Here is a 26,511-nt window from a genome sequence, read left to right on the forward strand (position 1 = left end):
CTTTTGTTACTTTCATGCTGAATGTCTGATCCCCCATTTGTTGGTAGGAATCTGGGAACAGGTGGTCCACAAGGTTGCCAAACTCAGAGATGATTCGTCCATGTTGAAGCTCTTCACCGAACATGTCAAAGGAGAAGAGATGTTCGGCCTCACCATTCATGCCGTCATGCGCATCACTGAATCGGTAAGAGAAAAATCCATTTGAAAGCCTGATGAAATCGTTAAGAGCTAGCGTCACAAATTTGACTTCCTTAGTGCTTAAACAGACGAGTACACCGGCCTACTGGTTAAGCCCCACAGTTCATTTCAGTTTCAGCTCGGGCTGCACAATTACTCGAATGTTAATCGCTATCGCGATATTGGCTGCCGTGATTAATTAAGCTGATCCTCGGCAATATTAACATTTAAAAAGTCAAATCCGGCACTTTGTCATTCTACCACCGTGAGGCAATGTTTTCCACATGTTTGTAGGACAAAAACCTCATATATTATTCACCAGTGTGAAATGGTGTGGCGTTTATCACCTGATACCTTATATATACGGTGCTAGCTGTCAACTGAGACCCAAAATTGGAATACATCTGGTTTGAAATGACCGAAAATGACATTTTGATTGCTGAATGATTCAAATTTGTATCCAAGTTAATAATGTGCTTGATTCTAAGTCGTTTTTTTCATTGGCTTGCACTCAGCAAGTAAGTTAGCTGTGTTGCCCTGCGTGCCAAGTATTGCCATGTCTTGGGTGAATTCCTTAAAATGTATATGTTTTTATTTTACATTATTATTATTATTGTTTGTAAGTATCAAGCCTTGCAGCCTTGTGCTCGTTTAAAAGAAGGGCAATAAATCGACATGTAAATAAATAAATGTCCTGAATTGTCAATAAATGTGGATGTGAAAATGAAAGATTGTTCTGGTCATCATATGGCCATTAGTTGCCCTGGCGAGCGGCACGGGTTATACTCCTCCTCCCTCTGTAAATTAGATGGTTTAGGCTCCAGCTCACTCATGACCTTCATGAAGATGCGTGATTATGAAAAATGGATACATATTGACCGCCCCGAGGTACAAAACTAAAAGACTTTTAACATGGTTTTCTCGCATTTCTTTTCTTTTTAGTTGCCCGGAGTAGAGAACTGCCAGAGCTACCAGTTCCGATATGGTCGTCACCCGCTGATGGAGCTCCCTCTGATGATAAACCCCACCGGTTGCGCTCGCTCTGAGCCCAAAGTCCCCACACAGTGCAAGAGGTAAACACAAAATATTTGTAGCAATTTGATCTCCAAAACCACGCTATTTCTTAAAATAGAATTTGCCGAATGACAGCACACTGTTTTAGTGTTTGCCACCCTAACAGATGAGCGAGCGGTTTTAATCTTGGCCCAGTGTGGAGTTTGTAAGCTCTCTGCCTGTTTGGGTTTTCGAGAGCCACACACTTTGAGCAATTAATTTGCAAGGCTCGCAGCACACATAATACAACCAAATGTGACTCAACTTGATTGGTGAAAGAATTCGTTTGCCTCTCTTGGCCACACGCCAAGTTATTTTTCTGGTATTTTCTTTTACCTTGTATAGGATACACCAACACTTTGGCGACAGTGTAAAAACTTAAGCGAGAATTAATAAATGTCGTATTTGTAATTTCATCAAATGTTCTCGTATTTATATTTGTAAGTTATATATTTATTTTGGGTATGGTGCCTGCTATAGGTTAATGTGTGGCTTGCAGGTGAGTGAGTGGGTGAGCGAGCGAGTGAGAGAAGCGGCCCGGTCTCCACAGCCGGATGAGCGTCGGGGTGATTTTCACGATGTTCTATTGAAATAAATGTAAACACCACCTCCTCATTATCCTGTTTGATCAGCTACGGGCTCCGCTCTTGGTCACCATGTGACGGCCGTTAGCACGTTAGCCCAAACCTTGTGGCGGTCGTTAGCACGTTAGCCCAAACCTTGTGGCGGTCTAACGGCCGCCTAACCTGTTTGCGCATCCACGCATCATAGCTCAGATTATGTGGCTGATTGATGCAATCTTCCTCAAAAAAAAAAAAAATAGAATCTTTACATCAATGTTCATAGCACCCATACTTTTGCCCTTCATTTTGGGGAAAATAAAAGTGCGTCCGATCCTTGGGGAAGCATGGTAAAAAGTGCATCCTGTATTGTAGGGCTGCCTATCCGGTATTTGGTGTTAAGATAAAAAAATAAACGTTTTATATTTTGGTTTGGTAAAAACAATTATAAACACAGAAGACCGAATAACACGTTTCCAATGAATAATGAATGACTACATTGGATTTTTGTTGGACAATCAACATTTGTTTTTTTTTCAACTGTGAGATTTCAGACAGGTTTATCATCTTTATTTTCAAAGAGACAAAGTAACCTCTGATCCACAGAGATGGTATGTTCCCTTTGCCTCATGGTGGCCCAACAGCCGAAAATGTTTAACGTTGACCGCCGCTCAGTAGGAAATGTCAAGCTTCGGGGTTCAACACGTCAAATTAAAGTAATGGCATGTAGTCTGGAAACTACAGCAACGTAAAAGTTCTGATTTGGGTTTGTTTGTTTTTTTTTTATGCTCGTTCCAGTGGCGCTGACCTTTTTAGTGGACCTGCTGACCACCCCGATTTCCTCTCTTTCCCCAGGCCTCACACCCTGAACAGCACCAGCGTGTCCAAAGCGTACCAGAGCACCTTCACCTGCGAGATGAACACGCCGTACAGCAAGCAGTTCGTCCACTCCAAGTCCTCGCAGTATCGGCGCCTGAAAACCGAGTGGAAGAACAACGTGTACCTGGCTCGCTCTCGCATTCAGGGCCTGGGGCTGTACGCCGCTAAAGATCTCGAAAAGCACACCATGGTCATCGAATATATCGGCACAGTCATACGCAATGAGGTGGCAAATCGCAGAGAGAAGATCTACGAATTACAGGTATGGACGCTCCAAAAGCCGAGTTTGCGAAATAACAAAGCGTCCATCTTGAGAGTCTTTGATCGTCTTTGTTCTAGAACCGCGGCATCTACATGTTCCGTATCAACAACGAGCAGGTGATTGACGCCACTTTGACTGGTGGCCCAGCTCGGTAAGCGATCCCGAGTACCGCTGGTTGCTTGAACTAAATAATACGTAGTCGTTTTAAGTGGCAATTCGTTTTATTGAAATGCACAAACGCCGTAGAAGATACTTTTGAATGTAGTTCTCCAGAGATGGCGCTGTGGAGAAGAAAAGCTGATCGGATGAACTCGTTGCAAAAATGCGTGATCGTTTTGTTAGCTCGAGTGATGTTTCATCCAGTTTCTCCCGGTTGATTTATATTCACCTTTTCTTGGCCGTCACAGCTATGTCAACCACTCGTGCGCGCCCAACTGCGTGGCTGAGGTTGTGACCTTCGACAAGGAGGACAAGATCATCATCATATCCAGTCGCAGAATCCCTAAAGGAGAGGAGGTACGCTAGTTTCAATCGCTCGTTCTTAGCCGGTGCCCATTAGTCCCCGAGATGAACATCAAGGCGTAGAAGAAATTCGAACAAACAGAGTGAACTCCCTGTCTCACTAGTCTTATTTTTCAACTTATTCGCATGACGTTTCTGCACACGGAAGGGAGAACGTCGGCATACCGGTCGCAACTCTGTCTCGCTCAGTTAAAACCGTAACATGGCTGTGATCAGTGGAGTTCCCCGCTGCATCGCTTAGAGCAGGGGTGTCAAACTCATTTTTGTCGCGGGCCATTTTGTAGCGAGAACTTCCTTCATTGGGCCGATATGTTGAGGAAACCAAATTGATGGCTTAGTTGTTTTGCAATCAGAAGTAAAGCATTCTAGTTTGTTCATTTATTGTTTATATTACTGTAACAGAACAAACCAAAAAATCTCAACTTTATTTTTCAATAAACACGACAAACTAAAGTTAAAGGGTCGTGGAAACTTACATGATTTGCTTTTGCGGGCCACATAAAATGACGTGGCGGGCCGGATTTGGCCCCCGGGCCTTGAGTTTGACACCCGTGGCTTAGAGAAAGGCCCGCATGTGTCAGCCATCCGGACGATCGAGGGGTTTCAGCACGCTAATTCGCGTCAGGCGTGTTGCGCGACGCGTCGCCTTGCTTGTCTACGCATGGGAGCGGCCGCCGTTTGGGAGAACAAAGAAATAACAACATGCCAACATTACAAGCGGACAGGACAGAGTGAGGTCCTGACTCCTGTAAAGTAAACTGAGTGGAGAGTAAAGGCGCGTCCTTCCTCCGCTCGTGTTCGCCCGCGCTCTTTAACCTGGCTTTTGTGTCAATTAGGCGCTCCAAGGCATCCCCTCTCTCCGCGACGGCATTAGTTCCAGTGTACTCATTAGACTTTGCGTAAATTTATGAGTTGATGATTATTTTCCATGAAAAAAAAAAAGGTGATCAGTATCTTCTTGCCTTTGGAGTTCAATTAAATGCGGGTTGCACATGATTTGCGAACCGGTGCGTTCTGTTTTTATGTAGCACACAACATCCCGCATTCATTGGGATGGGGGAGTAGCTTCAATGGAGACCAAGCTTTGTGCAACGGCACCTTTGGTGCTCTTGTGACCGTCGGCGTTTTTGCATTGCAGCTGACCTATGACTACCAGTTTGATTTTGAGGACGACCAGCACAAGATTCCGTGCCACTGCGGAGCCTGGAACTGCCGAAAGTGGATGAACTGAGACGAAGGGAGGAAAGAAGGTGGAGCCTCGCCTCCTTTCTGCGCCAAAGCCTTTTTTTTTTCCTCTTTTTTTTTTTTTAAACTTGACCTAGCCAGTGCATAAGCTGCTCTCACCCAGGTGGAGGAAGGCTGGCTTCCATCTTGGGACGACTCTTGAGTGATAGTGGTTGAGCGTGTAGCCAAAGGTTTGATCAGCATTAATCGACACATCACCGCCACTTTCACCTCCTTCTTGATGGTAAACATTAAAAGAACGGGCTGGGCCATTAGATTTTTTCCCCCCTCCCACACACACACTTTTTTTTTTTTATGAATTCACGGAAACAATCGCGTTACCTTGCATCAACGTAAAAGAAGCCATTTGAAAATACCGCAAAGGAACTCCAAATGCATTTTTCTCGTTTTAAGTCGGACCTACAGTACTTCCTGTCTCACTTCTTCACACCCCCCACCTATGACATAAATGAAAAAAATCAATGAAGACGTTGACTAGCGAGACAATCTTGGTTGAAAAGAACTTTTAGTGACTTCGAAGGCGCCCCGTGCTCTTCTTGAACAGTGCGCCACCCCGAAAGGTTTGTTGGACCCGGTCTACCTCATTAATTTAAGCGGTAAAATGACTGCTTTGTATATAAATCAGAGAAAAAAAGAAAGAAAAAAAAAACGGCTGCTGTGGATTCAAACGGGCGCGGGGGGGAGGGGAGCGCTGTTCTCGGACAAGCAGGGAATCTTAAGCGGCGGGTTCCCCGATGCCGGCGATGATCATTTACAATACGGAGCCAACCTGATGATGATTATGAATCATGACTTATTTATACAGAGGGAGGGACTTTTATTTGAGCGTTTTTGATAAGCGTCAGGAGAAAAAGGCAATCAGAAACCCCGCATCACATCCCCTCATCCATCCCGGTCTTTTCCTCGCCCTGGACGCACGACTACTAAAATGTCTGTTTTCAGTCACGCTCTCGTCCTCTGTCGGGTTTAGCGGACAAAACGTTTTACTGTAGTAAGTCTTCCTTATGCCTGCGTGCGGCCTGCGGTGTTTTCACTTGTGGAGTGCGTGCGAGTGCGTGCGAGTGAGTGTGTGCTTTTCTAGCGCCGGTACTGTCCCCCAGGCTCAACCGATGGCAGGGAAAGACTCAATTGGATTAAAGGGCATTTGTTTCCTTGTCTACCTGAGGGTTGAAGGGAAAGACAAGTCTTTAAAGGGAGCTTTACTAGAACTTCCCGCACAGCTATATTCTTTTCCCGGGGGGAAAAAAATAAAATAAAATAAAAACGTAACACCTCACAGGATTTGGAAGACAAAAAAAAAAAAAAAAAATGCAAACTTGTACAAATGTATATAACGGTATATGCATTCGGGGCCTCTGTACCCAGCATGCCCCCTTGTAATCAATAAAATGTAGAGAAATAAAATGGAAGAAGTAAAAGAAATCAACCACTGGATATCATTTTAACAAAGCTGTATATACGTATAAATATATGTAAAATGGCAAACTAATATCTTTATGTACATGAACCAGAGTGTTTTTTGCATTAACCTGTTTTTCTATTAGTGTTTTTGCTATGAGCTCTCAGAGGCAAGTTTGTTAATCTACAAAATAATGTGGGGAGAGAAGCCGAGTCGATGACAAAAAGGATCTGCGTGTTGAATGCACATCACGCAGCAGTGCATAGCATTTGTATTTATGTCATTTTGTTTTGTATTTATGCTTACCAAATCATGCCCCTTCTTTGCCTCCAATTGGACGAACATACCCGTGAATGGAAGTGTTTCTTAATGTCATGCTTCTTTTTGTATCTTCCCTCTAGAAGTGAATGTGTTGTGAAATGGTTACTTGGCCTCATGTGTGGAATAATCCCCAAATCGACCCCAGACTTAACCTGGTATTGAATTGCACTCTCTCATAAATCTATATATCGAGTTATCTATATACATATAATGGAGAAGTTTGCTCAAGTGATAGATATTGATCAAGTATCCCAAGCAGTGATTCTACTTGTGTTTTTGCTATGTTTCTTTTTCAAGGGAAGACCATAATGAGACCTAAAGCCGCTCACTGGATTTTAGCCTGAGACATTTTCAGCTTTTTTCAAATCTTAATTTAAGTTTTCTTCATGTCTTATAATTTAATAAAGGTTTGCTTAAATTGAAGTTGTTTTTTTTTTTTTTTTAATCTCACCTCTGAAAAAAATATTAAAAAAAAGATGTCGCATCTGTACAGCAGATACACTTTTAGGGACAATTGATGAATTCATTGATTTATTTTTTTGTTTTTTGTAGGTGGCATGTTTTGTATGAATATTCTTTTGAATTGTACATATTTTTTCAGGAAGCCAGAGGTTTCTTTATATATGACTGCCCTCTTCTTCCCCCATGCCCTGTCATATTTGTCTGCTTTTGTTTCTTGTAAACAGAAATAAAAAGGCGTTTTAAATATGGTTATGTTTTTATTACGGTGATAGTTTAGTACATGGGTTAGCAATCTTTAACACTGAACGCAGCATGGCGTATATATGTATAAGATTTATTCTGTTAAGAATTCTTCAGACGCTTCTGTTTGTGTTTACTTACCCGTATATTTTATTTTCAAAATGGTGCTCGCAATCTGGACCGCTGCGCTGCATTTCCATTTCCTGTTTATGTTTGTCGTTCAGCGTTTGGCAGCGTTCGCGTTAACCGAGGCCATACCAATTTGTTTTCATTAAAGGAAGCTAGCAGACGCAAAGCGAACGTCTGAGTCCATCCTTGTTCTCGCGTGCAGTCATAAAGATTAGAATTATTCTGTGTTGAGAATTTTCAGGCGTTTGAGTTTCTAAAGTTTACATGTCTCTTTTTAAAATGAAATCTTTTAATACGAAATGCAGTGATGTATTTCCGTTTCCTTTTTTTACTTCCCGAGATTCCAGTCGTTCCTGATAAGTCCTCCATGTCTCGATATTAGCCAATCGCGTAAACTGCATTGCAATGCTTGTTACGCGGTCCGTAGTTGATCGAAACACATAAACGTGGTTTATTTGAATTTTAACCAATGCATTGTTGGGTTATCGATACGGTAACTGCACACGGATAAACAACATAGTGTGTGCTAGTCATTTTATCATTCCCACTCGACGCTTTAGTTTCTATGAAATGCAAAGAATCGCTGTAATATTGAACTGTTTTTTGTACAGGGTCTTGGAAAAAGAAGACTGCTGTTGTTGAGTTACCACGGATTCATTTTTTTGTTTGTTGTAAACTGGCTGTGTGCGTACCGTAAACTCCTCTTTCGTCTCTGATACTCATGGATTACGACACTGATAATGGTAACGATTATTAATTTAATTTTGATTATAATTTGCCTCCAGCGCCGTATTTTTTCGAACAATTGAAATTATTTTTAAATGCTTCAAAAATTATTTGAATTTCATTAGATTTTTCTTTTTACCGGTATTTATCGTGTGCAGTCTAGGATTCCGTATTTATTGGACTCAATTAATTCCAATTTAGGAGTGCACCCCACATGTAATATATTTTAACGAGAACAAGATTTACGATTATCTTTAAAAGACATGTATTTGCAAGTTTAAAAAAAAATGAACGAAAAACGGTCTCAATCTTATGTCCCTTTACCATTATACCCCACACTCGATAAAATGTATTCTATCTATAACCAAAAAAATATTAAATAAAACATGTTGGTTTATAAGGCTTCGCGGCTGTCAATAGAATTATCGCAATGCTTTGTTGTAGTTAAAATCAACGTTTGTGAAGGTTTTTTTTTTTTTTTTTTTTGTTAGTAATGTTTCAAATCACGTAGCCTACTAGATAATTGTCACTTGTGGTATTAAAACTATTGTGATATACTTGCTGACCCCCAAATCAGTCTTCCATTTCAATGGTTCAATGGTCCTCATTATTGAATATATGGCCAACGTTCTTTGCAGATAAAAATGTCTTGCCACAGATCATTTAGGATTTATGAAGCCAGTCACTTAAGAAAAAAAAAGAATTTATTGTATATTATCTATATACAGCAATGCTGAAAACATTTGCACGACATGGATTTTCTCTCTTGAAATATCACACATGGACAGGATGTCTAATAGTTGAGTTTCCATGGCAACAAAGCAAAACATGGAAAGAGCTGTAGTACAGTATGAAAAATGGGTGTCTCCTGTAACTCCACGGCTGCATGCACGATAGACAAACACGGACAAAAACAAAAGATGAGACACGCAGATTCCTGATTATTGCCAAGGCTTGGCCAAGACAAACAAAATGAATGAAAAACATGCAGCTTCACTTTGGCAGCCATTCCAGGAACTATCTATGACATCATGCTTCTTATTTGCATTCAGAGAAGGTCTAGAATTCCAGGTCGCTCTAAAAAATATTCCAGTGTCAGTGAGAGAAGGGCTTTGGATTCGCATCTGTGTAATGGAGCCCTGAAAACGTCTCTCTTAGCAATCCCAGCCACAAAAAGAAAGAAAAAGGGGAAGAAAGAAATCCGCTGCAGCGAACGGATCAGTAGTATCAACAAATGAGGAAGGGGAGAGGGTACCAGAAATCAAAATGGAAATCCAGCTGATCCATTGTATTTGAAAAAGAAAAACAAAGTACCATCACTGTTCACATCAGCAACTTGGGGATGGGGGAGTGTTATTTCATTTTAGGGGGGGGGGGGGGGGGGGGGGTACCCATCATCAGTAGTGTTGAAAATCACAAATCAAATACATAACCAAAAAAAAAACCATCCAATATATAGGAATACATATTAAAAACAAAGACATTTGAGACGCCTCTTGGCCCGAGGCGCCGATGTCATCCCGCCGTTTGGACGACAGAGGAGAGCGCCGACGAGCAACGCTCCAGTGGTCTCACAGTGTTCGTCCGCGTCAAGTCAAAAGTCACAAATAAATTAAAAAACATTTTTTCCCTGCCGGTTCAGCGATTGCCTGCAGGTTGCACAGAGGAAGCTACGCACGGTCACATATGTAATTTTGTTCATCTTGAGTGAGGGACGGACACGGCGAGAGGATGCGTATGTAGTCTTTTTCACAAAGAACTACAAAGATGACCGCCACCTTTCTGAAACATTCACAGCCGTACATGATTTTGGACAATGAGTGAGTTCAAAACAAAAAAACAAAACAAACTCGTGACAACTGTACAATAGTTCCTGCCATTTGAACGATGACAACTAAAGTGAGATGATATTAACAGTGGTAGCGCCGCGGGCCCTGACGACAGCGGGAGGACATGGGACAAGGTCGGTGGGTCTCAGTAGTTTTGGCTAAAAAGGTGAGGTAGGCCTTGGCTTCAAAACTGGAAGGGCTTCTTTCACATCTTGATGTCTTCCTCTACGCTGAGTTGCGACAGGGTCTTCTTAATGCGCAGTGCCGTGAGGCGTGCGGCGCCATTGGCGTACCAGCACTCCCGCATGATCTTGCCCATTACGCGAAGTGACTGCACCACAAACACAGGAGGACGGGACACTTGACAAGCTTTCTAACGCTTCAGCGCCAGGCCCGATGTATGCCGCAGCATTTTTCCTTGACTGGTTTTTGAATGAAAAATGCTCTCAATCTTACACATTGTCCCTTTAAGTACATTAAGGATATTCATTTCCAGATACTCAGGTATTCAATTGATACCTAAGTACCTGGGATTGAATGTCCGGAGTCTTACAAAACGTGAAAATAGGTCTCTGGCATTGAATGGGTTAAGTTGCACGGGATGAACGGATATATCGATACGGTATCTCTCGCGTTGACTTAACGAGGCACTCGGCCACCTCTAACAGTGACAAAATCAACCGGTTACCTCGTAGCTCTGCCACCAGTTGGGCACGTTGGGTCGCAGCTTCTGGTCACACACAACCTTCCTCATCTCCTCTATGGAGGGGTCAGAGGGCACCAGGTCATAGTAGGGCAGCTGGTACTCCTCGTGGATGCCTGCCAGACACGCGGGAAGGGAGCATTCAGGTTTTTGCGGCCGGTCAATCCGGGAGGCTGTGCGTTGAGAGGGGGCGGGCGGAGGCGCGTCTCACCTCCCGCATTGCAGCGGCGCGCAATCTCCCAGTACACCAGGCCCAGAGCATAGATGTCGGCACACTTGAACGAGTCAAAGTGCTTCATGTTGATGCTTTCGTCCAACACTTCCGGAGCCATGTACCTACGGTAGGGGGACATTTTTTTCAATGCCGCGCCATCGACACACTGCGACAAATGGAAGTCCATCGCCGCGATCCGCGGCGCGGCTTACCTTTTGGTGCCCACGCGCTGGTTCGGGGCGATATCAATCGTGTCCGTGATGGACTCGTGGCGGACGGCCAGGCCGAGGTCGGCGATGGCGCACATGCCGTTTTTCTTCACCAGGATGTTCTTGGACTTGAGGTCGCGGTGCGCGATGCCGGGCTTACCTGTGGAGCGGCGCCACACGCGCGGTCATCTTCGCCGCGGGAATTGGCCGGCCTCGGCGATGGCGACGCACGCGACAGGAGGGATTTCGCTCACCCTGGGTGCCAAGGATCTCCATGTGCAGATGCGCCAAACCGCTGGCGGCCGACAGCGCCAGCTTGATCATGCCCTCGATGGTGACGGAGTAGCGGTTCAGGTAGTCGAAAAGGGAGCCGTGCTCGTGGTAGTCTGATACGAGCCACAGCTGAGTCCACGTGCCGTTGTCTGAAGGAGAGCACGCAAACGTTCGGCCGATTTGCTTTTCGCCAAATCCCATTATTGGTAAACGGGGAGGGATAGTTATTAATATTGCATGCATTCGCCAGATTCTTTTCGCAATATATAGAGCGTAAAGAACGGGAAACGCTTGTCTTATTGCACATTTTGCCATTCGGCTATCAATATTCTTTGGGGATCACACTCATCTTATTTGCAGTCAAAAAAAAAAAAAAACATTTATCCTTCGGCGTTCATAGATGGAGCTAAATAAAGAGACTTGGCCATGTTTTTTTTCATGTCTCCTCGCACCTCTCATTTTTTAGTTTGTGTCTCTCTGGTTAAGGTTTTAAGATCTGTAAGCATCCGTCCTGTTTTTTTCTCTCTCCTTGCCTCACCTTTATTATCTGCTGCAATGAATCCCAGGATGTTTTCATGGCGTAACATGATAGTCTGATAAATCTCTGCTTCTCTAAACCAGGAGCGCTCTTCCCTGGAAGAGAAGATTTTCACCGCCACGTCCCCTCCTCGCCACTTTCCTCTCCAGACCTCGCCGAAGCGGCCTTTTCCAATGATTTCCTGCAGCACGATGGTCCTGGCCACGGTCCGCTGCACAAACAGGGGCAGGCCTGTAGGGGGCAGCAGACAACAGATGAAGACTGCCTTTAGCTGTTGAAATCAGGCAACTCCTAAAACGTCAAGTCAAATGTTTTCAAGTTGCTCCGGAGCGCAATATGGAGTCACAACTGCCAACGAAGACATGTTTGCACACATTCCAAACCGCAAGGTAATTTCACGATTATACCTTGGACCGCAGATAAAATAATTGCAGTCCTGCATATGTGAGATCCGTGGCTCAAAAGAGTCGCCGTGACCTACAATTTAAATGATCAGCACACCTTTGGAGGAGAAAAGCATGACAAAGATGCAGAAATAAACAAACGGAAATGTATGGGATCGTCTAGCTCGCCAAAATGGCCGCAAAGAAGGCACGTTCTTCCCAAACATTGCCGCCCCGAGGTATCTGAATTTATACTTAGTACCGTGGAGGAACTGTCAGAACCACCACATTATCACATAGAGATTTGTAAAATTAGACATCTAATTCAAAAGCACTTTGACCATCATACGGCATTAAATAAAAGTGCAATAAATGCACATCATATTGGGGTAAAAGTACACCTGTTTTGTTTTTTGTTTTTGTCTAGTATGTGTGTGTAAATCTCGGTTCCATAATTTGTATCAAGCACAAATTATGGAACCGAGATTTGTCTCTCAAATAATCCTTCCCGATTTCAATAATTAAAATACCATCAAGCTGTTCCAGGGCCACGCGTCCCTCAAACATAGTGAAAAGTCTGGCCCGCGCGCATGCGATTACCAGAGCCTGATCCGGAGGTAGACATGTCATAGATGAGGTCCTGCAGTGTCTTGTCCTTAGCCAAGTAGAGATGATCACAAGATGGGTCCTCCACCTCCAGCCTCTGCCTATGACTGTAGGCCCGCTGACGATACTGGAACAGGAAGACGCCCACCATGAGCAGCACGCAGAGCAGAAAGACGGGCCCCGCGATGACCGCCACCAGCTCCACAGGACCCCAGGTGCCGGCCGAGCCTGCATCGTCCTCCTTCGTAGGAACTGGGAACGCAAAAGGTAAATGTTCTCGTGTCAGTCTCTCAGTGGGAATACAGCGTTCGCTCGCCATTTTGTGCTTCACTTTTTGCAATCCCCCCCCCCCCCCCCAAAGACCGTCACTTTACAGCAACGCCTACCCGATGTACTGCAATAACACTCCCACGCTCCGTCCTAATGAGGACTCCGAAGCGGTTTAACAGCCTGTTAATATTCAATCTTGTTCAGCCGCAAATGAAGTCGTTTTTGCTGAAAAAAATAAACTACTACCCCACATTCTACAGCGTTTTGGCAACACCTCTTCACGATTTACAGGCGAAGCACTTGTGCCTGCGACAGAGAGAGCTGTGCTGAGACGCACATGAGGGTGGCGTGTGATTGGACGCATGAGGGAATGATAACAGAGGCTCAGCCTGGCCCTTTTAGGAAGACTTGCACTGTGGGGGAAGGGGGCTAGTCCTCAGACTCCGATGCAAGGTTTTATTAAACACGTTTCAAACATTTTACCCTATTTTGCAGAATTCACTTATTGCAGGGGTTTTTCCAATCCCCATTAACTGTGAAAGACAAGGGAAGACTTTAGGCCTTACCTGGGACTTTCAGGTCAATACTGTTGCAGTAGTCCACATAGCAGCAATGAGTGTTGAGTAGACCCTCAGCGCTCAGACAGTAGAAGGGTTGCCCTGGCGGTACCAGGTTGTCCCTGTTGATGCATATGCGCACATGTTGCTCCTTCCCCTGGATGGTGTACGTTGAGGCCATGCAGGCGCCATCCGTCTCACACTCGTAGCCCGTCTTTTCGCAGGTTGTGCAGTTACAACGGAGGGCTAGAAAAAAAAAAAAGACGGTTAAGCAAAGGAGAGAAGCATTTGCCGCTCACGTGAAAACTCACAAATGTTTGCATTTTTCTTGTTTGTTGGTATTAATAAGAGACTGCAGTTGAATTGAATGAAGAAACAGCACCGCTGACAGTTTATTTATTTATTTTTTTTTAATTAGGCTTTTATTTATTTGTTTTAGTACTCAAAGTCATTTGATCCAAAGGGAGATGCAGGAGTGCAACAGCAAAAAAAAAAATCTAAAATTGATGGCTGAAAATACATTTTGCATGAGGAGATGATTTTTTATTTTTTTTTTTAAACACCATGTCATATTTTAGCGGCGAAATCTGACCATTTAGGAGCAGTCTGGAAACCTGTGTGCGCAAATCATTTTTCAGCTTTACAATAGTATGTATGCAGAGAGTTTTGCTAGGTGGGTCACATTCCCTCTATGTCCAGCAGGGGGAAAAGTAAGCCTACTATTACAAGATGATGTAAACAGCTCCAATGAAGCTGGAGATATCTTTGATATGTCAAACGCAGGGCACAATTTAAGTAGCAGCACCCAGGCGGCCATGAAATCAGAGTCTTCCCTGCAGATGGACTCAAAGAGGCTGGGTGGAGAAAGACCTGCCCGCAGCAGAGATCAACTGAAACCCAACAAGGGGAGAGGGCTCTTGCCAAATCCCCAATGTGGCGTCAGGCTCCATTTCTTGCCTGTCTTTAGACCTCACTGACACACACGGCAACCTGTATTTCTATTTTTGAGCTTCAAGATGCAAAACTAAATACATAAATTAATTAATTAATTAATTAATTATTATAAAAACGTACGACCCAATCTCATCATGGGTTTTACTATGAACTTAACCCCAGTTTATAGCTAGGCATTTGAGTCAGTTGACGAGTGATGACTTTTTTTTTTTTTTAAATAAATCCAAGAGGTAAGGTCATCTTAGCGACTAGTCAGTCACATTTTCTTTCTGTAAGACAAAAGTGGTACTGGAAAATAAAACCGAGGGCAAAGCGCATGTTTACCAAAAACGGTTAGGTAACCGAAGCTCAAGAATCTGGTTAGTTTTACAGCCAAATGGGGTTTGGAGTCCAACTCCAAGCGCACATGTTTTCTTTTAGCAGGCTTCTACCAAGACCAACGCGGAGCATATCAGAACCTGAGGTGGGTGTGGGGACAAGTCCCCAAGGGTAACTGAATCAAACCCTTGCAACAACTCGATATAGTCTAGGAGTACCATGTCAAAGAGCACCACCTAATCCTCCGATTCAAATGAAGAGAGTGGACCACAATGCAATAATAGGCCAAAGCGAGAGGAATTCTTATCTTTATGCTTTTCCAGAGAAGCGTGACAGTCAGTTCAAGCCTTAACAATGTCTGGCACAGAGAGAGAAAAGACTTAAGCATGGCAAGCTTCCACTAATCTTCTGTCTTATCCGGAGGGTCTCTTTAAACACTCTTACAACTTCCTTGCTACAAATGCGGCTGAGCAGATTTTTCACTACGGTTTTTGACCCACATTTGGTGTACATGTTGCAAGAAAAGCCAAAGTGTGGTTGCACCAATTTTACCATAAGTATTCAAAATGAGAGCTTGTAGACGTGACCACAGCATCACAAAAGCAGTTTCAATGCAACTGAGGCAGGCCTCAGAGTTTTTTTCTTGTTAATCGTTTCACGTATGCATGTGACTAATCTAGGTTTGTTTCCTTGAAAAGAGAACTTGCAGCAGGACTTCAGAAATATGTCCGCTGAACAAAAGGTGAACGGAAGAGGCTTGAATCTTGGCAAATCGACTTCAGCGTACAAAAAGGAAAGCAAATTGAGTCATATAAACAAAGTTGGGGAGGGGGCATAATTTTCTACAGCTACAGATAGTTTTCTATCCGAACATAACAGTGGCCACTCAAAATCCAACAAAGGTGCGCTTTTACGATTTGTAGTGGCACATGCAGACGTTTTCCATAGCCGTTTATCCTCACTAGAGTCGCAGGCCTGCTGGCGCCTATCCCAGCTGTCTTCAAGCAGGCGGGGGACAACCGAACTGCTTGCCAGTAAGATAGAGACAAACAACCATTCACGAACCCAGTCACATCCAAGGACAATTTATTATATGACCAATACAGATTAATGATTAATCATCCAGTCAATTGACACATTTATATTGAATAAAATAAAATTAGTTTTGGCCCGATGCATTTCAACGGGCATCAATTACACAAAGATTTTCACAGGTCAACTGTCAATATATCAGTTTACACCCCCCCCCCCCCCCCCCCCCCGCAACACACACACACACACGCGCGCGCGCACACACACACACACACACAAAATACACCTTTCCTTTTAGTTTCCCACAAGGCTCATTTAATGAAATTATAGGGCATGAATCCTTGTCAAACGTGTTTGTGTGACTGGTAGCAGAACTTGTTTTTATTACGTTTATGTTTGATCTTGGTTGCAATACAATTGTTTTTGTTTCTTTCAAACAAACTGTGACTGTCGTATAAAGTAGTAACATCCAGGTCAGTCCCTTGCACACCTTCCTTGCATTGTTCACCTGAGCATTGCTGGTAAGATTAAAGGGCATACAACATGACATTTTATCCTTTCGACAAGGTAATGCGCGCATATAAATGACATTGGCGTTTTACTTTTGATTAAAAAGGAGTTTTATGCTGAAGATATATCTCATCAGGAAGCAAAACGCCTCGTTGGCAGAGACCGTGCCCCTTACAGCTCAATGGCGGCGGTCCACGCAATATCCATACAACCATCATTTTGCGCGCTCATCCTCATGAGGCTGGCAGCTGATGGAGACTATTTGAACTGCGTGAATACTGGGCATTTTACTGACATTGAAATTCAACTCACCGCTCTCACTAACATACATTCTTCCAATTAAATCAGTCCCTGTGGGAACCCAGTCTTCATAACAATAGTTCCTCCCGCGGGTGAATTATTTACTACTGATGCTAATTGCCTGGCTGTGTGCTCCCAAACACATATTTTGACCACATCAAACGTTAGAGGTAATAAATGAAACGTTGCTCTTTACTTGGCTAACTTGCTGCGAAATCTGTCCTCCTCAGCCCCAGAACCAAAACGAAACCAAAAGACGTGGATAAGGTCGGCATGCATTTTTTCATGGGCTAGGCAGGTACGAGAGTGCAGAATAAGCAAGCAACGCATAGAAATGCATGCAATGAAGGAATACAACACTTCGGGTGTGTTTACTTTGAGATATCAATATTAAAACAAGGTTAAACGCTCCAAAAAGTTTACTTTTCCTGACGCATAATTTTTGGTGGGGTACGCATACTTTCAAATCAATGTGCGTCCCTCGGACGCATTGTCTTTCAGCATGAAACATAATGCTGCTTATGGTCTGTTGGCTCTGCATCAATTATAATCTTGAGTACGTTTGTGTTAGTTAACAGATATAGCCTATGGATGGTGAAGTGGTTCTCAAATGGTCTATGTTCAGGAAGGAAAAAAAAATCCCCAACCATCAAGTTGAGGGCCAAATTTTTAAACCGTTCAAATTGACTTCACAAAACATTGCACAGTGTACTTGTTTGACCTCACAAACATCCTAGGATCTGTTCTCCTTCCCACCCATTCAAAATATCTTGCAAAAAAGTGCTCTCTTTAGGACCAAAACAAAGTAAACTCAGCAAAAATGTTTGTTTTACTAATTTTTAGTATCAGTGACAAGTCAAATAATACACAATCAGGTAACAATGAAACTAAACAAATACTCAAAGTAAAAAACTGACTATTTTTTTTTTAAAGCAAAACGAATTGTTATATCAGTGGTTACGATATGAAGAATATGGTGAGTGTTGCTACATGTAAGTTCATTCTCTTTTGTTAAATTTTACTGAGACATTTGTTAATACCTATTAATGTTTTTTGTTCACGCCCTAACGTGGTTTGAACCTTAGACTTACTTTGTCTTTTTTGTTGCCCAATATTTGGGGCTCCAAATATTTCTGTTGGGACCCATAGTTTTTTAGTATTGCGAGTCCAAGGGACCAAACAGTTTTCAGGGGTAAAATGAGCACTGCCCTTTAAGATTTGATGCAGTTTGAATGACTGGTTGACAGAATGACCCGATAGACAAATTCCATGATACATAATTAAGCTGTAAGAGGCTGTGGTCGATGTATGTGTAAAATGTAATGACGGCATTGTTATTTGTGTACAACTCTTGTAAATTGACAGGGCGCATAAAGGTATGAAGTTAAAATTCTTTGCAAATAGCCATTTAACGTTATTTTCACCGATGTCTCTAAGGATCGACGAAATGACAAGCATTGGTGTAGAAGGGGACAAACTAACAGAAAATCACTAAGCACGAACACAACATCCACACAATATATTTAAGGTCGCTTGACTTGAAGGAATAACATCACAGAACCAAGTCAAGGCCTGATATGCGTGACAGGCGTTTTTGGAGAACTCCGCTCTTGTATGCACATTATTGTTGGTCTTTACAGTAGTGCTTTGTGTGGAGATTAAGACGACATGAGGAGGGATTGGAGCGGTCCTGCATGAACAAAGAGACCAACATGAGAGGGGGGGGATGGGTGCCATGGAGCGGACCTCCATGGTCAACAGCAACAACCCCAATATTTTAGAGCCAGACTGAACGGGGGAGGGGAAAGGGGCTGGTAATGAGTTGGACTTACAGGGCCCCCAGCTGCGATCTGGTTCCGCCCAAGGGACCCGCTGTGAGCGCCATTAAAACGCAGTCTAGACTTTGACTTACTGGAAGGTGGGGGCAAGTAACAAGAACAAGAGGAACAGTGAAGTTAAAACAGGGAGAACACATTAGGCCGTGTGTTTGTCAAGTGCCTATCATTCCGTGCATGCTGAGGCAGGAAATGACAGCTGTAGTGAGGAAAGGATTAATAAAACACTTTTGCACAAACTAGTTTTGCCCCAACTTGGACGAGACAGCAAACCACAGAATAGTTCCCTTCATCTCAACGACACACAATGCACCCTGTTGACTCCATTGTCAGTACATTGATGTGACTGCATTCAAGGGTTGCACAGAGCTCCTTGCGTCAGCAGTTGCGTCAAAACCGACTCGCAAATGCACGTAAACTCTGAGCATGTGTGTGAAGAGCCCGGCGCCATTACTCAAATATAATGGCTGAAATTCGATATCTACAGATACCAGACAGAGTTGATCAAGACAAACAGCCGCCACCAGACAGTGTAACACACAAAACATACACACACCACCATGCACAAGTGCGTCTGAATCAATGCTCCGGGAAAGGGGAAAGTCATTACCTTTGTCTGTGTCTCGGAGTCAAATTACTGACCAGATTCTACAGTCAAGTCCCGGGACTGCAGCAACCTCTGCCGCACAACTGCTCCGACGTCATTATTGTGATTATAGCTTAAAGCTAGTTGTTTGTTATACTCAATCATGGCAAGGGGTCAAAATGTCGGTATAGAACGGCAAAATATACAGTATAATAAAATAATAAAGTATCATTCATAATAGCTCCATGTCTGACATTTAACATGTAAAAGATATACATATCAGCAATAATAATGTTTTATAAAGTCACTTTTTAACATTAGGCTGTCTGCCCCATGCCACCTTTTTTGTTGGTTGATATGATTGACAGATTAAAAATACACAGTACAATTTTTTTTCTGAAAAGCGCAGATATGGGGATTTCCTTCAGTGTAGACCATTACTGCAAAAAAGTTTTCATGATGCTTGCTTTGCTCAGGGTGCAAGAAGGGGCAAGTGAACATCGCCATGCTGGAGCAACCTCATTTTTTACGGAGCCACTCTGCCCCTGCCCCCCCAACCCCCCCCCCCCCCACCCCCCCTTCGCAAAACTCAAGGAGGTCATTAAAGGGAGCCGTTTTGAAGGTGTGAACAACATCAAAACAGCCATGATAGCAGAGCTGGGTTGATCCCGGAAGAACACTATCAGGAGTGCATGAAAGCATGGGCAGAAAGACTGGGAACGTGCATTAGTTTCCATGGAAATTACTCCCAAAGGTAACGTGCTCTTTGGACTCAATATGGGGTCAATATCTTGTCAGTAAGTATGTAAAAAAAAAAAAAAAGTCCAAAGTTGACCGGCACGGTAATAGACTGGCACATCCACTTTACAGTGCAAAGCCCATGGGTTCACTTTCATCTCCAACGTTCCTGTGCGGAGTTTGCATGTTCTCCCCATGCCTGCACACAATTGCCTATAGGTATGTTTGTGAGAGTGAATGCTTGTCTATGTGCGTCTCCTGCGATTGACTGGCAACCAATTCAGTGTGTACACTGCCTACTGCCCGAAGACAGCTGGGAAAGGCTCCAGCCTTACTGTGATCCTTGTGTGGCTAAGCAGTTAAGAGTGGATGGGTGGGTGCTTGAGGATTTATTCAATGCTGCTAAGTAGTCAGGACTGCCATAAATGAATAGTGTTTTTCACTGTGTCATGACGGGACGGCATTGCTCATTGGAAGTGGTCACCTCACAGTCAAGAGTCTGAGAGTTCGATGCCACAATCATTTTGTCAGTGTAAAACGCTTTGAGTGCCTAATTAAAAAAAAAAAAACAGTATAAAAAGGTGAAAGTCCAGTTACCCTTTACCACAATCAGCAGACTAAGGAGTAGCCTTAAATCAAGATCAAAATCTCGAAAATAATTTCTTCCAATGCACAAAAGGAAAGCAGCTTAGAGAAATTGAATGTTGGTCATGGTGTTCAACACTCAAGTTCAACATTTAAATCTACAACGCTGAAACGCATCTCTGCCCTTCATAAAGGTGCCCACAATGGAAAAACTGATGCACTGGTATACATTTGAATGTGGTTTTGTACAGACACAGGCAGATATTCCACATCAGTCTGTACAAATATATGGCTATGTTGTCAAGAAAGATATGTCCGTTATGTCTGTGTTCCAAGAGCAGCTAAAAAAAACAGATTGAACTGCTCTACAATAGAGAATTGAAGGTACCAAATGAAGCCCTCCCCCAGACATGAATTTCCATTGCTACTGTATCTATCTGGTCAATGTTATGCATTTGAATTAATGGCATGGAGCAGAGGCTGAGTGAAATTGTGGGCCCTGCGGTGTTCGTATCCCCTTGTGGCGCAGTATCAGTAATAGCGGCACCGGGTCAATCACAGTGCACGCCGTCTGCAGCACCAATTAGGGCCAAGAGCCTCCGGGCCCAACGGAGGTCATTATTGACACTAGACCACCTCAGACTTGACCTAAATCTATGGAGCTGCCTTGCAATGGAAACTATTGGTAAATATTGACTAAAATGAAAATAGGATTAAGACAACACAGATAATCATCATCAAGCCCTTAAGCTTCCATGTTTTGTTAAATATGTTTCGTTAAATATCCTCATTGTAGTTATCAAATGGGCAGGTGATCCAACTCTGATGTGTCTTGTGCATCATATTTGGAAAATCAGCACACAAAGCGTGGAGGACTAAGACTAATGACAAATTTGAAGTTACAAAGAGCAACATACAGGGCCTTGCACCCACATAACTGAGAACTCCCAAAACTTTCAACACTCCACCCACCAGGGCTTGACCCTGCAACTGATTTATCCATAAATACGCGGGCATCAAGGCATTAGCCTTTGTAGGCTAAGTGAAAATTGGCCTTCGCGGGAGTGATGGCGTAGTGATCTGCTTGACCCGTCTTCCCACAGCTAAACACTTTTTTAGCTTAGCTAAGTGGCTGTATAACATTACTTATTGATACAGTACTAAATTTATATAATGGTATGTACTGTTAAGGGATTCAATTTACACTGTGATATGAATTTGAGGCCATACTATATCACCCATTCATGTGGATAGAATTCCTTAGATCGATGTTGTCCAATAAAATAGTAACACTACAAAAAAGTACACACACACACATATTTATATATATATATATATATATATATATATATATATATATATATATATTTATATATATATTTATATTTATATATATATATATATATATATATATATATATATATATATATATATATACAGTGGGCCCCCGGGTTACGAACTTAATCCGTTCAGCGGCTACGCTCGTATCTCGATTTGCTCGTATAGCGGGCAATCCAAACCCATGTTAATTCGTGAATGCGTGCAACGCGCGCCGAAGCCTTAGGTAAAAACGACACACTGTATACTTATATTAAAATTGAGTGACATAATTTGCTGTATAATTTCATTGTATAATAAATACAAGGGATTAATAGCTTTTACCTGTGATACGACGAGACTTGAGCTGCGTGTAAGCAGAGGGAGGCAGAGTCTAACGCTCAAAATTAACACGGCGATGAATATGCAATTGGTCTTACAGTGTTACAGTAACTCTTTCAGTCAAGGTGCAAATCACGCAGATACTAAAACATCATCCTCTTATTTCTTTCTTTACCGCTGTTAGTAATTTTAGAAGCTATGTCTAACAGATAAAGTTTGCAAAGTCTTCACAACATTCCGTTTTTCACTAATTTTCTCTTCTTCCTTCCATCCTGTTCCATCAAGCTAGATAAAGGCGTTCGGCCAATAGCATATCGGCATTTCTGTGATTGACGTGTGACGCCGGCCAATAGCATCTCCGTGAGTGAGACCGGGTGACCTTAATCGACCAATAGCATATTCGCATCTCCGTGACTGACTGATAATTATTCGCACTTTTTTTTTAAACGGTTGGAATGTATTGACAATTAATTTAAAAAAACACACACATTTAAACCAATGACAATTCTTTGTCCTGCAATCGGCACATTTAATTTCATGTCAGCTGTTTTCCCCTTTAGCTGTACAAACACTACACTTAAATGGTAATATATTTAGACACCGTGAGTGAGACAGTCAGTGTGACGTTGTAAGACCAATAGCGTTCACGTTACTGCCACAAGTTTCTATTGATGATTGATGATGTCGCTACTGTTGATTTAACTGACGCAATTAAACGAGAACATTTCTACATACTTAATGGCCGGCATGTCGAATTGCTCGTAAGGCGAGAGGTTTGTTCGTAAGCGGAGGACAAAAATCTCCCCGATCCACGCTCGTAAGGCGAATTGTTCGTAAATCAGGGTGCTCGTAAGCCGGGGGCCGACTGTATATATATATATATATATATATATATATATATATATATATATATATATATATATATATAATGTAAAAAGACAAATTTATAGATATATTTAAAAAGAAATGTCTACTTTGTCTAGTTTCTGAAGTTTAAAAGCACAATAAATACTATTCTTTAGACCACTCATGGCAGAAAGTCATTACAAGGGACCATAGGAAACACTTTGAAAGTGGAAATACAACTACGATAAAGCACTATGGACTGATATGGGAGAGACACACCCATCTCACGACTGTGTGGCTGACAGTGCTGAGATCACATTGCAAGTGTGTCGAGTGCACGCAAGGTGGACTCTGTCACTTGAGCATGCAACTAGCACGACTCGCTCCTAATATGAATGAAGTCAACAACACGTGACCTTCCAAAGAAGTCAGCGCACAAAAAAAAAAAACAAAAACAAAAAAAAAAACACACGACTCACCACACCACAGCTATGGAATCCTCTTGAACTGAACGACTTTCAGGTTGGTCTAGTTTTTGGCCTTGTATTGCGCAATCCCTCAATGGGTGCTCAAACCATACCAACTTGTGAGCCCCCTTTCACGAAAGCCCCTGCCAGCTGGACAAACCAATCACCCATAACACACACACACAGACACACACACACACACACACACATCCACACCCACCCTCACACGCCGCTGTCAATGTTGGAGTGCCTATGTCAAATAAATACGACAGCTGTGACATCATTCCAGCATAACGTGCACCAACTAAACAGGCATGGTGAACTACACCCTTGGGCGGGAGCACTTTGATGAACTTTATTGATTCGATCAGCCATTTCCAAATCTCAGGTCACTTTCAAAAACAGGTGATGCAGTCATTTTTTTATGAGTTAATGTGAGACTGAGCATTTGTACCACTGGCTAATGCTACTATATCATTGTCCCATGAGTCCACCATCTTTTTTTTAGAGGATCTAAGATCCTCCACAACACAAAAAATCAGGAAGAAATATTTGATTACTAAAAGCACATTAGCAGTTCTATTGCCTAAACTGCTGTCCTCATGAATCACATCCCGTTTGCACCATTGTGTCATGTTTTTAGGGCAAGTGACACTTTCATGCCACAGTAATTTGGAGAAATCCACTTAGAGAACTCTGGGAATTTTGGCCCATACAAGTTTACTGATTCTATATTTTTAAGTGACTGAGAATGTCACACCATCAGTATCAGAGTATCTGACGACAAAGGTGTGGGTGATATATTTATGGATTTATATTTATGTTACACTATATTACTCTAAATTTGAAGAGGTTTCCTGACTGGATTTTCTATAATCAGTCCTCGTTTTACCTATGGACATTTTTGGGCCCTCGGACTCGCAATACTAAAAAGCTATGGGTCCCAAAAGCAATATTTGGAGCCTCTTGGACCATCCAACAAAGTGTTTATGTGTTCTGCAGTTCTCTGTTTCGCAGAAACTTGGCTGAGAGAATGAATCTCAGAGGGAGAGCTCCCCAGCTTCCAACTCCACCATGCATACTGTAGTGGAATATTGCTTTGAAATCAACAAGGGATCAACAAACACTGCCGCCCAGATTTGGAGTTCCTGTTTTGAATGACTAGTCATTGAAGTCACCGTCCAAGTTTTCCTCCTTAATACTGGCTGGTGGTTACATACTGTATCCCTTCTTAGCTGACAGAAACGCTGGTTGCACTCTTGGTCACATTAAATCGTATGACTGCTTGCATCAGCTCACAGCTGTGTCATTGCCATAATTGAACCACTACTGATCAATACAATTTTCAGTTTCATGACTGTCCACATCTTTTGCAATTGTTTGGTAGTACAACACTAATGGTACTTCTTATATAGCAAAAATTCGTGTATTATATTCTTATTTTGGTAGAGTTGCTTGTTATGGTAATACTGGTGTGGCTCCACATACATGTATGCATGCAAGTATTGTAAATAGATTATATTTTATATTTAAAATGTGCAACGGGCAGGCACCAAAAATTAAATGCACATTTCAAATGCCCCCCTACCTAGTTGATTTAGAATTTTAGACAAAATGAAAGAAGCCCAAAATAAATAATGAGAAAAAAGAAAAGCTGCAAATAAATGAATCACCAACAAGCTCTCCACTTTGCCACATCCACTACGACGGAGAAGCTGACAGAAACCAAGCTACGGCTTGCTGACCTAGTGAATGAAGCAATATATTACCCAACCATGTTTAGCCTTATTTAAAATACATTTTCAATGCTGTCGGCTATAAGAAAGATTGCATGTAAAATTCCTATCAGCGTTGCCTGTGAAAAAAAGAAAAAAAAAAAGACTTCAAGCTTCAAAACCCTTTCTAATGCCCAGTTAACATCCACCACCTTGTACCTGAGTATAGTAACGAAGTTTTGCACCCCACTGATACATTCCACAACACTGTTTGTATTAAAGTACATTTTACAATTTCACAAGAGAAAAGGAGTTTGCTACAAGTACTTTTAACAGACTATAAGCTCATGTTCCTAATGCTCACTACCGCATCTCTACTTGTTGTGGTCGTGGTGAGCTGGCGCTCTCATCTGCATGTAGCAGGAGCAGAAGGCCAGACCAGAGCGGAGAAGCGCCCCTAAAGACCCGGCTTGCCAAATTACCATCACAATAAAGCCAGACTTGAACTGTGACTCCCGTCTGGGGTTTGTGAATACACGACGGTGGTCAGCCTATGCCAGTATTCACACAGCGGGCGAACACCCCTTTCACTCCCTTACAAATGGACACCATTTGGCAAAAGCTGCCAGTGTTTACTTCCAAACACCACATTTCAATCACTTAAGTGGGTTAGGCCTCCATTCTGTACCCCCGAAAGCGCATTGAACACGTTTAATGAGGGATCCGAGTGGTTAGCAACACACAAACACCGATAAGATATCGGTATCGTTTCATAAATGAGGCCCAAATGTGAGATAAACACAGTTACAAACCTCCTACGTCACGTCCATGCACTCGCGCATAAATAAATACACGGTTATTTCGTTAGCTAGCAGACCTAAACAAGCAGCACCAAGTTGTCATGATTTAGCCGCTTGTTCCAATTAAGTAGACTGGAAAACATTTGCAGTCGATGTGAACAGCTGCCTCGCTCTTATTTATTTTTATTACATTTATTTTTAGGTCAGCATAGCTCGACGTGGTTAGCCAAATCCCCTCCAGTGCACGGCGTCCGCGCCATGGCGAGAAGCGAACGAAAACACGCGCGCGCGAGAGAGCGAGACAAAAGCCGAAAATGAGATAGACTAGGCTCAAACTTACCGTTCCCGACAGCCAGCAGCCCGAGCAGGACCAGCAACGCTCGGCCAGTGTGTTTCACTGCCATTTTTTGCACATTCCCATCACTTCGCACGCTAAACACGAGAAAAGCAGACTGGCGGCGACACTACACAACCACAGTCCAACCGCACTCACCACACACATACACACTCACGGGCACACGCATCAACGTACACACGCTTGCACTGCGAGCCAGGCGCGTGACGTGTTTAAAGGGGCAGTGCCACTTTAAAGGGGAGGTCCTTGTGTCC

General features: G+C 42.8%; 2 protein-coding genes across 2 annotated transcripts in view; one reads left to right on the top strand and one right to left on the bottom strand.

Moving 5' to 3' along the window:
* Positions 1 to 7,124, top strand: part of kmt2d (lysine (K)-specific methyltransferase 2D) — a 38,689-nt gene extending 31,565 nt beyond the window's left edge. The window contains exons 50-55 of the mRNA XM_088408901.1: positions 48 to 184; positions 1,120 to 1,250; positions 2,646 to 2,931; positions 3,009 to 3,082; positions 3,339 to 3,447; positions 4,592 to 7,124. Coding sequence (XP_088265027.1) covers positions 48 to 184; positions 1,120 to 1,250; positions 2,646 to 2,931; positions 3,009 to 3,082; positions 3,339 to 3,447; positions 4,592 to 4,684 — 830 coding nt within the window. The 3' untranslated portion in view covers positions 4,685 to 7,124. The remainder of the gene's footprint in view (positions 1 to 47; positions 185 to 1,119; positions 1,251 to 2,645; positions 2,932 to 3,008; positions 3,083 to 3,338; positions 3,448 to 4,591) is intronic.
* Positions 7,125 to 8,661: 1,537 nt separating this feature from the next.
* acvr1ba (activin A receptor type 1Ba) lies at positions 8,662 to 26,431 on the bottom strand. Its single transcript, XM_088408900.1, has 9 exons — positions 26,243 to 26,431; positions 13,567 to 13,803; positions 12,725 to 12,982; positions 11,742 to 11,972; positions 11,185 to 11,352; positions 10,934 to 11,090; positions 10,719 to 10,843; positions 10,493 to 10,623; positions 8,662 to 10,135 (listed from the first exon to the last, which is right to left on the bottom strand). The coding sequence occupies exons 1-9, from the start codon at positions 26,304 to 26,306 to the stop codon at positions 10,010 to 10,012; spliced, it is 1,497 nt and encodes a 498-aa protein (XP_088265026.1). The 5' UTR covers positions 26,307 to 26,431; the 3' UTR covers positions 8,662 to 10,009.
* Between the last annotated feature and the right edge of the window lie 80 nt (positions 26,432 to 26,511).

This window comes from Hippichthys cyanospilos, chromosome 2 (assembly GCF_059441005.1).
Source record: "Hippichthys cyanospilos isolate Australia breed blue-spotted pipefish chromosome 2, RoL_Hcya_1.0, whole genome shotgun sequence".
NCBI lineage: Eukaryota > Metazoa > Chordata > Actinopteri > Syngnathiformes > Syngnathidae > Hippichthys > Hippichthys cyanospilos.